The 14,179-nt window shown below is 52.0% G+C and overlaps 1 protein-coding gene across 1 annotated transcript in view; it reads left to right on the top strand.

The window, feature by feature from the left end:
- Nucleotides 1-9,967: 9,967 nt before the first annotated feature.
- Nucleotides 9,968-14,179, top strand: part of LOC129813235 (angiopoietin-related protein 7) — a 43,980-nt gene continuing 39,768 nt past the window's right edge. The window contains exon 1 of the mRNA XM_055865525.1: nt 9,968-10,808. Coding sequence (XP_055721500.1) covers nt 10,272-10,808 — 537 coding nt within the window. The 5' untranslated portion in view covers nt 9,968-10,271. The remainder of the gene's footprint in view (nt 10,809-14,179) is intronic.

Raw genomic sequence — 14,179 nt, 5'->3', positions numbered from 1 at the left:
CCAGGTTGGACATAGTAAAGACCTGATATGGATCAGGTTGGACATGGTAAAGACCTGATATGGACCAGGTTGGACATAGTAAAGACCTGATATGGACCAGGTTGGACATAGTAAAGACCTGATATGGATCAGGTTGGACATGGTAAAGACCTGATATGGACCAGGTTGGACATAGTAAACACCTGATATGGACCAGGTTGGACATAGTAAAGGCCTGATATGGATCAGGTTGGACATGGTAAAGACCTGATATGGACCAGGTTGGACATGGTAAAGACCTGATATGGACCAGGTTGGACATGGTAAAGACCTGATAGATATGAATCAGGTTGGACATGGTAAAGACCTGATATGGACCAGGCTGGACATGGTAAAGACCTGATAGATATGAATCAGGTTGGACATGGTAAAGACCTGATATGGACCAGGTTGGACATGGTAAAGACCTGATAGATATGGATCAGGTTGGACATAGTAAAGACCTGATATGGACCAGGTTGGACATGGTAAAGACCTGATATGGATCAGGTTGGACATGGTAAAGACCTGATATGGACCAGGTTGGACATAGTAAAGACCTGATATGGACCAGGTTGGACATGGTAAAAACCTGATAGATATGGACCAGGTTGGACATGGTAAAGACCTGATAGATATGGGCCAGGTTGGACATGGTAAAGACCTGATAGATATGGATCAGGTTGGACATGGTAAAGACCTGATATGGACCAGGTTGGACATAGTAAAGACCTGATATGGACCAGGTTGGACATGGTAAAGACCTGATATGGATCAGGTTGGACATGGTAAAGACCTGATATGGACCAGGTTGGACATAGTAAAGACCTGATATGGATCAGGTTGGACATGGTAAAGACCTGATATGGACCAGGTTGGACATGGTAAAGACCTGATATGGACCAGGTTGGACATAGTAAAGACCACCACTAACACACCTGACTCAGGATGACTCTAGTTCTATCCCAGCACTAACAAACCTGATTCAACTACCCACAGACTTGTGTGGTGACCTTCTTGGTGATTCCCCAGTAGTTGCATAGTAGTGTGATGTCCTAACGCTATCGTTCCACGTTTTAGGAAACAGCAGGTGATGCTGTTGCTCAGTGATCATTTAGGTGAATGTTCAAGAACAGAGCACAACTTTCAGAGGCTACCTGAAACACCCTGCTTTGACTTAGAAACTGCCTGTACGCATAAGGAAAGATATGAGTATGTATGTGTGTGTGTGTGTGTGATTGAGTGTGTGTACAGTACATTACAGTAAGGTAGCTGTGACGCTGTGTAGTCTCATGTCTCTGTGTTGAATCCTATTACAGAGGATTGTGGGGGATAAGATGTCTGCTCAGGACTCTGACACACTATCGCTTTCCTCTAGAAGACAGAGAGAGAAGCACACACACAAACCTCACACACACACAGAGAGAGAGAAGCTCACACACACAGAGACTCACACAAAAAAAAAAAAAATCCAACACTCACTCAGCCTGCTGCTTTTCCAATAAGGAGTTGTCACCGTCCACAGAAAGGTAGGAAGCATTTTTTTTTATCTATCTATCTATCGAGAGAGAGAAAGAGAGAGAGAGAGAGAGAGAGAGAGTGTGTGTGTGTGAGAGTGATCATAGAGCGAGAGGGAGAGAGACGGCGAGAGAGGCTTTAAGACTAATGGCAACAACAAAAAAAGGTCTCTTTATGATAATCGCTGTTTTCTGCTGGTTGCTGTGTGAGTGTTGTGTAACAAACGCACACTACTGACCATGGCCACACCCACAAAACAATGGTTAGTTCTTTGGATATCGATAGCCAGCACTTGTCTCTTTTCTAAGCTGTTCAGGTCCGATGATGGTGCTGACTCAGGTATGCTAACTAATCCACACCTGAACTGTAGATACTGTAAATCACTTGAAGCAGCTGTCAGTGTTAAGAATGATTAGAGTGTTTATGGACACAGGACACTAGTTAAACAAGTTCTATAATCTAAATTAATCTAGCAGGCCACATCCAGAGAGTGAGAGACGGAGAGTGAGAGAGAGAGATAGAGATTGAAAGGGAGAGAGGAAGATATACAGTTGCTTGCGAAAGTATTCACCCTCCTTGGCATTTTCTTATTTTGTTGCTTTATAACCTGGAATTAAAATAGATTTTGGGGGAGTTTGTATTATTTGATTTACACAACATGCCTACCACTTTGAAGATGCAAAATATTTTCTTTTGTGAAACAAACAAGAAATAAGACAAAAAACAGAAAACTTGAGCGTGCAAAACTATTCACCCCCCCAAAGTCAATACTTTGTAGAGCCACCTTTTGCAGCAATTACATCTGCAAGTCTCTTGGGGTATGTCTCTATAAGCTTGGCACATCTAGCCACTGGGATTTTTGCCCATTCTTCAAGGCAAAACTGCTCCAGCTCCTTCAAGTTGGATGGGTTCCGCAGGTGTACAGCAATCTTTAAGTCATACCACAGATTATCAATCGGATTGAGGTCTGGGCTTTGACTTGGCCATTCCAAGACATTTAAATGTTTCCCCTTAAACCACTCAAGTGTTGCTTTAGCAGTATGCTTAGGGTCATTGTCCTGCTGGAAGGTGAATCTCCGTCCCAGTCTCAAATCTCTGGGAAACTGAAACAGGTTTCCCTCAAGAATTTCCCTGTATTTAGCACCATCCATCATTCCTCCAATTCTGACCAGTTTCCCAGTCCCTGCAGATGAAAAACCTCCCCACAGCATGATGCTGCCACCACCATGCTTCACTGTGGGGATGGTGTTCATGGGGTGATGAGAGGTGCTGGGTTTACGCCAGACATAGCATTTTCCTTGATGGCCAAAAAGCTACATTTTAGTCTCATCTGACCAGAGTACCTTCTTCCATATGTTTGGGGAGTCTCCCACATGCCTTTTGGCGAACACAAAATGTGTTTGCTTGTTTTTTCTTTAAGCAATGGCTTTTTTCTGGACACTCTTCCGTAAAGCCCAGCTCTGTGGAGTGTACGGCTTAAAGTGGTCCTATGGACAGATACTCCAATCTCCACTGTGGAGCTTTGCAGCTCCTTCAGGGTTATCTTTGGTCTGTTTGTTGCCTCTCTGATTAATGCCCACCTTGACTGGTCCGTGAGTTTTGGTGGGCGGCCCTCTCTTAGCAGGTTTGTTGTGGTGCCATATTCTTTCCATTTCTGAATAATGGATTTAATGGTGCTCCGTGGGATGTTCAAAGTTTCAGATATTTTTTTATAACCCAACCCTGATCTGTACTTCTCCACAACTTTGTCCCTGACCTGTTTGGAGAGCTCCTTGGTGTTCGTAGTGCCGTTTGCTTGATGGTGTTGCAGACTCTGGGGCCTTTCAGAACAGGTGTATATATACTGAGATCACGTGACACATAGATTGCACGCAGGTGAACTTTAATTAACAAATGATGTGACTTCTGAATGTAATTGGGTGCACCAGATCTTATTTAGGGGCTTCATAGCAAAGGGGTGAATACATTTGCAAACACCACTTTTCCGTTAATTTTTTAGTTTATTTTCTGTAACAAGTAATTTTTTTCATTTCACTTCACCACTTTTGACTATTTTGTGTATGTCCATTACATGACATCCAAATAAAAATCTATTTAAATGATAGGTTGTAATGCAACAAAATAGGAAAAACGCCAGGAGGGTGAATACTAGTGTGTTAAGTCACAGACAATTTACTCTACATGACCAAAAGTATGAGGACTGCTCGTTGAACATCTCATTCCAAACTCATGGGCATTAATATGGAGTTGGTCCCCCCCTTTGCTGCTACAACAGCCTCCACTCTTCTGGGAAGGCTTTTCACTACATGTTGGAACATTGCTGTGGGGACTTGCTTCCATTCAGCCACAAGAGCATTAGTGAGGTCGGGCACTGATGTTGGGCGATTAGGCCTGGCTCACAGTCGGCATTCCAATTCGTCCCAAAGGTGTTCGATGGGGTTGAGGTCAGGGCTCTGTGCAGGCCAGTCAAGTTCTCCCGCACCGATCTCAACAAACCATTTCTGTATGGACCTCGCTTTGTGCAAGGGGTTATTGTCATGCTGAAGGAGGAAAGGGCTTTCCCCAAAGTTGGAATTACAGAATTGTCTAGAATGTCTTATGCCATAGTGTTAAGAGTTCCCTTTACTGGAACTAAGAGGCCTAGCCTGTACCATGAAAAACAGCCCCATTCCATTATTCCTCCACCAAACTTTACAGTTGGCACTCTGCATTGGGGCAGGTAGTATTGTCCTGGCATCCGCCAAAACCCAGGTTCGTCCGTCTGACTGAAGAGATGGTGAAGCTTGATTCATCAACCCAGAGAACGCATCTCAACTGCTCCAGAGTCCAATGGCGGCGAGCTTTACACCACTCCAGCCGACGCTTGGCATTGCGCATGGTGATCTTAGACTTGTGTGCGGCTGCTCGGTCATGGAAACCCATTTCATGAAGCTCCCGAATAACGTATATTGTGCTGACGTTGCTTCCAGAGGCAGCTGGCAACTCGGTAGTGAGTGTTGCAACCGCGTTTCAGCACTCGGGGGTCCTGTTCTGTGAGCTTGTGTGGCCTACCACTTCGCTGCTGAGCCGTTGTTGCTCCTAGACGTTTCCACTTCACAATAACAGCACTTACACTTGACCGGGGCAGCTCTAGCAGGGCAGAAATATGACAAACTGACTTGTTGGAAAGGTGGCATCCTATGACGGTGCCACGTTGAAAGTCACTGAGCTCTTCAGGATCGGCCATTCTACTGACAATGTTTGACTATGGAGATTGCATGGCTGGGTGCTCGATTTTTTTTTTACACCTGTCAGCAACAGGTGTGGCTGAAAGAGCCAAATCCACTAATTTGAAAGGGTGTCCACATACTTTTGTATATACAGTGCATCTTATGACAGCCTATATAGGGGTTATATATATATATATATATATACTGTACATTGAGTGGTCGAGTGTAGTGTAGGCCATTTCTGGACGCAGAGGGTTAAACCTTAGTCAGGAGCTCATCTTAACCACCAATTATGGTCTCTGAAAGGTCTAGATAGGTCGCAGGAGCGATTAGGTTCGCTGTGGTCCGACCGCATTATACCTATAGAGATGCAGGTCTAAGGAGGTCACATGATCTGTAGAAACGGTGAAGGAATACCAATGGGATACAGAGGGAGAGGAAGTGAGATGGAGAGAAGGAATGACAGGAGAGGAAACGGAAAGAGGGGCTGAGATGAAGAGAAGGAGAAAGAAAGATAGAGAAGAGGAGGAGGAAAGAGAGATAGAAGGAAATTAAAGAAGGAGAAGACAGAGAAATAGAGAGAGAGGGGGGGGGAATACAGAGCGAGAGAGAGAGAGAGGGGGGAGAGTAATGCTGAATAAAGGGTCGTTCCAGGAAGTAGTAGTATATAGTCTGTGGGGTCGTAACCTGCTGATCTGCCTAGTGGTGAGTCCATAATGGGATTCCCTTCTCAGAGAGGAAGCTTCCGGTGACACACATATACAGAGCATTCGGAAAGTATTCAGACCCCTTGACTTTTTCCACATTTCGTGGAATAAATCGTTTTGAGCTCAGGTGTACCTGTTTCCATTGGTCATCCTTGAGATGTTTCTACAACTTGATTGGAGTCCACCTGCGGTAAATTAAATTGATTGGACATGATTTGGAAAGACACACACCTGTCTATATAAGGTCCCACAGTTGACAGTGCATGTCAGAGCAAAAACCAAGCCATAAGGTCGAAGGAATTGTCCATAGAGCATAGAGACAGGATTGTGTTGAAGGACAGGTCTGGGGAAGGGTACCAAAACATTTCTGCAAATTGAAGGCCCCAAGAACACAGTTGCCTCCATCACTCTTAAATGGGAGAAGTTTGGAAGCACCAAGACTCTTCCTAGTGCTGGGCAACAGCTGGTCACTCTGACAGAGCTCTAGAGTTCCTCTGTGGAGATGGGAGAACCTTCCAGAAGGACAACCATCTCTGCAGCACTCCACCAATCAGGCCTTTATGGTAGATTGGCCAGACGGAAGCCACTCCTCAGTAAAAGGCACATGACAGCCCGCTTGGAGTTTGACAAAAGTCACCTAAAGGACTCTCCAACCATGAGAAACAAGATTCTCTGGTCTAATGAAACCGAGATTGAACTTGGTCTAAATGCCAAGCGTCACGTCTGGAGGAAACCTGGCACCATCCCTACAGTGAAGCACGTTGGTGGCAGCATGTTTTACAGCGTCAGGGACTGGGAGACTAGTCCGGATCGAGGGAAAGATGAACGGAGCAAAGTACAGAGAGATCCTTGATGAAAACCTGCTCCAGAGCACTCAGGACCTCAGACTGGGGGGAAGGTTAACCTTCCAACAGGACAACGACCCTAAGCACACTGTGGACAGGAGAGAAGCGGAGGATGGGCTGTGGACAGGAGAGAGGGGGAGGATGGGCTGTGGACAGGAGGGAAGGGGAGGATGGGCTGTGGACAGGAGGGGGGGGGATGGGCTGTGGACAGGAGTGAAGGGGAGGATGGGCTGTGGACAGGAGAGAAGGGGAGGATGGGCTGTGGACAGGAGGGGGGGGGGATGGGCTGTGGACAGGAGAGAGGGGGAGGATGGGCTGTGGACAGGAGAGAAGGGGAGGATGGGCTGTGGACAGGAGGGGGGGGGGATGGGCTGTGGACAGGAGAGAGGGGGAGGATGGGCTGTGGACAGGAGTGAAGGGGAGGATGGGCTGTGGACAGGAGGGGGGGGGGATGGGCTGTGGACAGGAGAGAGGGGGAGGATGGGCTGTGGACAGGAGAGAGGGGGGGGATGGGCTGTGGACAGGGGAGAGGAGGAGGATGGGCTGTGGACAGGAGAGAAGGGGAGGATGGGCTGTGGACAGGAGAGAGGGGAGGATGGGCTGTGGACAGGAGAGAAGGGGAGGATGGGCTGTGGACAGGAGGGGGGGGGGATGGGCTGTGGACAGGAGAGAGGGGGAGGATGGGCTGTGGACAGGAGTGAAGGGGAGGATGGGCTGTGGACAGGAGGGGGGGGGGATGGGCTGTGGACAGGAGAGAGGGGGAGGATGGGCTGTGGACAGGAGAGAGGGGGGGGATGGGCTGTGGACAGGGGAGAGGAGGAGGATGGGCTGTGGACAGGAGAGAAGGGGAGGATGGGCTGTGGACAGGAGAGAGGGGAGGATGGGCTGTGGACAGGAGAGAGGGGAGGATGGGCTGTGGACAGGAGAGAGAGGGAGGATGGGCTGTGGACAGGAGAGGGAGGGAGGATGGGCTGTGGACAGGAGGGGGGGGGGATGGGCTGTGGACAGGAGAGAGGGGGGAGGATGGGCTGTGGACAGGAGGGGGTGGAGGATGGGCTGTGGACAGGAGATAAGGGGAGGATGGGCTGTGGACAGGAGAGAGGGGGAGGATGGGCTGTGGACAGGAGAGAGGGGGAGGATGGGCTGTGGACAGGAGGGGGGGGAGGATGGGCTGTGGACAGGAGAGAGGGGGAGGATGGGCTGTGGACAGGAGAGAGGGGGGAGGATGGGCTGTGGACAGGAGAGAGGGGGAGGATGGGCTGTGGACAGGAGAGAGAGGGAGGATGGGCTGTGGACAGGAGAGAGGAGGAGGATGGGCTGTGGACAGGAGAGAGGGGGAGGATGGGCTGTGGACAGGAGAGAGGAGGAGGATGGGCTGTGGACAGGAGAGAGGAGGAGGATGGGCTGTGGACAGGAGAGAGGGGGAGGAGGATGGGCTGTGGACAGGAGAGAGGGGGAGGATGGGCTGTGGACAGGAGAGAGGGGGAGGAGGATAGGCTGTGGACAGGAGAGAGGGGGAGGAGGATGGGCTGTGGACAGGAGAGAGGGGGAGGAGGATGGGCTGTGGACAGGAGGGGGGGAGGATGGGCTGTGGACAGGAGGGGGGGGGGAGGTTGGGCTGTGGACAGGAGAGAGGGGGAGGATGGGCTGTGGACAGGAGAGAGGGGGAGGATGGGCTGTGGACAGGAGAGGGGGGGAGGATGGGCTGTGGACAGGAGGGGGGGGGGGGGGGGTGGGCTGTGGACAGGAGAGAGGGGGGAGGATGGGCTGTGGACAGGAGGGGGGGGGAGGATGGGCTGTGGACAGGAGATAAGGGGAGGATGGGCTGTGGACAGGAGGGGGGGAGGATGGGCTGTGGACAGGAGGGGGGGGAGGATGGGCTGTGGACAGGAGAGAGGGGGGAGGATGGGCTGTGGACAGGAGAGAGGGGGAGGATGGGCTGTGGACAGGAGAGAGGAGGAGGATGGGCTGTGGACAGGAGAGAGGGGGAGGATGGGCTGTGGACAGGAGAGAGGGGGAGGAGGATGGGCTGTGGACAGGAGAGAGGGGGAGGATGGGCTGTGGACAGGAGAGAGGGGGAGGAGGATGGGCTGTGGACAGGAGAGAGGGGGAGGATGGGCTGTGGACAGGAGAGAGGAGGAGGATGGGCTGTGGACAGGAGAGAGGAGGAGGATGGGCTGTGGACAGGAGAGAGGGGGAGGAGGATGGGCTGTGGACAGGAGAGAGGGGGAGGATGGGCTGTGGACAGGAGAGAGGGGGAGGAGGATAGGCTGTGGACAGGAGAGAGGGGGAGGAGGATGGGCTGTGGACAGGAGAGAGGGGGAGGAGGATGGGCTGTGGACAGGAGGGGGGAGGATGGGCTGTGGACAGGAGGGGGGGGGGAGGTTGGGCTGTGGACAGGAGAGAGGGGGAGGATGGGCTGTGGACAGGAGAGAGGGGGAGGAGGATGGGCTGTGGACAGGAGAGAGGGGGAGGATGGGCTGTGGACAGGAGAGGGGGGGAGGATGGGCTGTGGACAGGAGGGGGGGGGGGGGGGGTGGGCTGTGGACAGGAGAGAGGGGGGAGGATGGGCTGTGGACAGGAGGGGGGGGGAGGATGGGCTGTGGACAGGAGATAAGGGGAGGATGGGCTGTGGACAGGAGGGGGGGAGGATGGGCTGTGGACAGGAGGGGGGGGGAGGATGGGCTGTGGACAGGAGAGAGGGGGGAGGATGTGCTGTGGACAGGAGAGAGGGGGAGGATGGGCTGTGGACAGGAGAGAGGAGGAGGATGGGCTGTGGACAGGAGAGAGGGGGAGGATGGGCTGTGGACAGGAGAGAGGGGGAGGAGGATGGGCTGTGGACAGGAGAGAGGGGGAGGATGGGCTGTGGACAGGAGAGAGGGGGAGGAGGATGGGCTGTGGACAGGAGATAAGGGGAGGATGGGCTGTGGACAGGAGAGAGGGGGAGGAGGATGGGCTGTGGACAGGAGAGAGGGGGAGGATGGGCTGTGGACAGGAGAGAGGGGGAGGAGGATGGGCTGTGGACAGGAGATAAGGGGAGGATGGGCTGTGGACAGGAGAGAGGGGGAGGATGGGCTGTGGACAGGAGATAAGAAGAGGATGGGCTGTGGACAGGAGAGAGGAGGAGGATGGGCTGTGGACAGGAGAGAGGGGGAGGATGGGCTGTGGACAGGAGAGAAGGGGAGGATGGGCTGTGGACAGGAGAGAGGAGGAGGATGGGCTGTGGACAGGAGAGAGGAGGAGGATGGGCTGTGGACAGGAGAGAGGAGGAGGATGGGCTGTGGACAGGAGGGGGGGAGGATGGGCTGTGTACAGGAGAGAAGGGGAGGATGGGCTGTGGACAGGAGAGAGGAGGAGGATGGGCTGTGGACAGGAGAGAGGGGGAGGATGGGCTGTGGACAGGAGGGGGGGAGGATGGGCTGTGTACAGGAGAGAAGGGGAGGATCGGCTGTGGACAGGATGGGGGAGAGGATGGGCTGTGGACAGGAGGGGGGGAGGATGGGCTGTGGACAGGAGAGAGGAGGAGGATCGGCTGTGGACAGGAGAGGCTGGTTTCATGTTCTTCTCAACTTAAATGAATGTCTGTTGTTCTCTGCAGTTTGTGTGTGTATATCCTCCGTCAGAATGTGTGTTTAACTGTGTGTTTGTGTGTGTGTGTTTCCTCAGTGAGGCCAATGAGGATGCTGTCATGAGGAGAGGAGGTTGTCCGGTGATTGGAGGCAGTTTCTTTCCCTGTCCCACTGCACTCCAAGAGGTCTGTCTCCCTGCTGGTCTCTCTGTCTGCAGGGAATAAGAGCCAAGCACAGCTGGACTGCATGGGACCACAGCTAGCCTGGATGGCTCTGGGTGCAACTGGACCTGGCCTGAGAGAAGACCTAGTCTAAGTTGGTCTAATTTGGAGCCGAGTTTAGGTGTAGCCCCCATGCTGGAGCTGGACTGAGAGGGTCTTCCTGGATCTGGTTTGGAGAGTCAGGATGAGACCACATCTCCTGCTGACTGCTGCCTTACTGGCCCTATGGACCGTTGCCCTGGTGACTGGAGACTACACAGATACACACCAAGACAGAGCTGATGACAGCAACACAGATGGACACAGAGACACCCAATCAGTCTCAGGTATAGACATGCCTCCAAAAGACTTCCTTCCGGAAACACAGACAGATTCCCACGGGGACACACAGACAGACACATATGATCAACATCCGGACTCAAACTCCCATCCGGACGTACACGAACACCCAGACAGCCATCGTATCAGCAGTGGTCTGATGCAGTGTGGGGAGTACAGTAACGAGGTGTTGCCTAACGGTCAGTGTCGAGTCACAGCCACGCTGCCTCAGCTCCAACACCAGCGCTGCCCAGACATGTTCCGCTGCACTGATGAAGTGTCCTACTGGCTGCAGGAGAACCAGGAGAGGAAGCAGCAGTTGCAGGACCTCCAGGAGACCATCTCCGAGCTACAGGAGGAACTCCGTAGTCATAGGCACCGAATCAAGGTCCTGGAGCTACAGGTCAGTCACAGCCACATGAAACACATCAAGGTCCTGGAACTACAGGTCAGTCACCACCACATGAAACACATCAAGAGTCCTGGAGCTACAGGTCAGTCACAGCCACATGAAACTCATCAAGAGTCGTGGAGCTACAGGTCAGTCACAGCCACATGAAACGCATCAAGAGTCCTGGAGCTACAGGTCAGTCACAGCCACATGAAACTGATCAAGAGTCCTGGAGCTACAGGTCAGTCACAGCCACATGAAACTCATCAAGAGTCCTGGAGCTACAGGTCAGTTACCACCACATTAAACACATCAAGGTCCTGGAGCTACAGGTCAGTCACCACCACATTAAATACATCAAGGTCCTGGAGCTACAGGTTAGTCACCACCACATTAAACACATCAAGGTCCTGGAGCTACAGGTCAGTCACCACCACATGAAACACATCAAGGTCCTGGAGCTACAGGTCAGTTACCACCACATGAAACACATCAAGGTCCTGGAGCTACAGGTCAGTCACCACCACATGAAACACATCAAGTTCCTGGAGCTACAGGTCAGTCACAGCCACATGAAACACATCAAGGTCCTGGAGCTACAGGTCAGTTACCACCACATGAGACACATCAAGGTCCTGGAGCTACAGGTCAGTTACCACCACATGAAACACATCAAGGTCCTGGAGCTACAGGTCAGTTACCACCACATGAAACACATCAAGGTCCTGGAGCTACAGGTCAGTCACAGCCACATGAAACACATCAAGGTCCTGGAGCTACAGGTCAGTCACCACCACATGAAACACATCAAGGTCCTGGAGCTATAGGTCAGTCACCACCACATTAAACACATCAAGGTCCTGGAGCTACAGGTCAGTTAACACCACATGAAACACATCAAGGTCCTGGAGCTACAGGTCAGTTACCCCCACATGAAACACATCAAGGTCCTGGAGCTACAGGTCAGTCACCACCACATGAAACACATCAAGGTCCTGGAGCTACAGGTCAGTCACCACCACATTAAACACATCAAGGTCCTGGAGCTACAGGTCAGTTACCACCACATGAAACACATCAAGGTCCTGGAGCTACAGGTCAGTTACCACCACATGAAACACATCAAGGTCCTGGAGCTACAGGTCAGTTACCACCACATGAAACACATCAAGGTCCTGGAGCTACAGGTCAGTTACCACCACATGAAACACATCAAGGTCCTGGAGCTACAGGTCAGTCACAGCCACATGAAACACATCAAGGTCCTGGAGCTACAAGTCAGTCACCACCACATGAAACACATCAAGGTCCTGGAGCTACAGGTCAGTCACAGCCACATTAAACACATCAAGGTCCTGGAGCTACAGGTCAGTTAACACCACATTAAACACATCAAGGTCCTGGAGCTACAGGTCATTCACCGCCACATTAAACACATCAAGGTCCTGGAGCTACAGGTCAGTCACCACCACATGAAACACATCAAGGTCCTGGAGCTATAGGTCAGTCACCACCACATTAAACACATCAAGGTCCTGGAGCTACAGGTCAGTTACCACCACATGAAACACATCAAGGTCCTGGAGCTACAGGTCAGTTACCCCCACATGAAACACATCAAGGTCCTGGAGCTACAGGTCAGTCACCACCACATGAAACACATCAAGGTCCTGGAGCTACAGGTCAGTCACCACCACATTAAACACATCATGGTCCTGGAGCTACAGGTCAGTTACCACCACATGAAACACATCAAGGTCCTGGAGCTACAGGTCAGTTACCACCACATGAAACACATCAAGGTCCTGGAGCTACAGGTCAGTTACCACCACATGAAACACATCAAGGTCCTGGAGCTACAGGTCAGTTACCACCACATGAAACACATCAAGGTCCTGGAGCTACAGGTCAGTCACAGCCACATGAAACACATCAAGGTCCTGGAGCTACAAGTCAGTCACCACCACATGAAACACATCAAGGTCCTGGAGCTACAGGTCAGTCACAGCCACATTAAACACATCAAGGTCCTGGAGCTACAGGTCAGTTAACACCACATTAAACACATCAAGGTCCTGGAGCTACAGGTCATTCACCGCCACATTAAACACATCAAGGTCCTGGAGCTACAGGTCAGTCACCACCACATGAAATACATCAAGGTCCTGGAGCTACAGGTCAGTCACAGCCACATGAAACACATCAAGGTCCTGGAGCTACAGGTCAGTCACCACCACATGAAACACATCAAGGTCCTGGAGCTACAGGTCAGTCACCACCACATGAAACACATCAAGGTCCTGGAGCTACAGGTCAGTCACCACCACATGAGACACATCAAGGTCCTGGAGCAACAGGTCAGTTACCACCACATGAAACACATCAAGGTCCTGGAGCTACAGGTCAGTCACCACCACATGAGACACATCAAGGTCCTGGAGCTACAGGTCAGTCACAGCCACATTAAACACATCAAGGTCTTGGAGCTACAGGTCAGTCACCACCACATGAAACACATCAAGGTCCTGGAGCTACAGGTCAGTCACCATCACATGAAACACATCAAGGTCCTGGAGCTACAGGTCAGTCACAGCCACATTAAACACATCAAGGTCCTGGAGCTACAGGTCAGTCCCAGTTAGAACTATAACTGGAACTGGAACTGTAATTCAGAGTTCTAAAACTACAGGGGAGTCAGAGTTCTAGAACTACAGGGGAGTCAGAATTCTAGAACTACAGGGGAGTCAGAATTCTAGAACTACAGGGGAGTCAGAGTTCTAGAACTACAGTGGAGTCAGATTTCTAGAACTACAGGGGAGTCAGAGTTCTAGAACTACAGGGGAGTCAGAGTTGTAGAACTACAGGGGAGTCAGTTCTAGGACTGCATACTGTAGGTCTGGAGTGCATGCAGTTCTGGATCCCACTGTCCCTACCCCACTGTCCCTACCCCACTGTCCCTACCCCACTGTCCCTACCCCACTGTCCCTACCCCTGTCACTACCCCACTGTCCCTACCCCACTGTCCCTTCCCCACTGTCCCTACCCCACTGTCCCTACCCCACTGTCCCTACCCCACTGTCCCTTCCCCACTGTCCCTACCCCACTGTCCCTACCCCACTGTCCCTACCCCACTGTCCCTACCCCACTGTCCATACCCTACTGTCCCTACCCCACTGTCCATACCCTACTGTCCCTACCCCAGTCCATACCTCACTCTCCCTACCCCTGTCCCTACCCCTGTCCCTACCCCTGTCCCTACCTCACTGTCCCTACACCACTGTCCCTACCCCACTGTCCCTACCCCACTGTCCCTACCCCACTGTCCCTACACCACTGTCCCTACCCCACTGTCCCTACCCCACTGTCCATACCCTACTGTCCCT

The sequence above is a fragment of the Salvelinus fontinalis genome, chromosome 16 (genome assembly GCF_029448725.1).
Source record: "Salvelinus fontinalis isolate EN_2023a chromosome 16, ASM2944872v1, whole genome shotgun sequence".
Lineage (NCBI taxonomy): Eukaryota > Metazoa > Chordata > Actinopteri > Salmoniformes > Salmonidae > Salvelinus > Salvelinus fontinalis.
The sequence above is the reverse complement of the archived record's forward strand: the minus strand, read 5'-3'. Positions and strand labels throughout refer to the sequence as shown.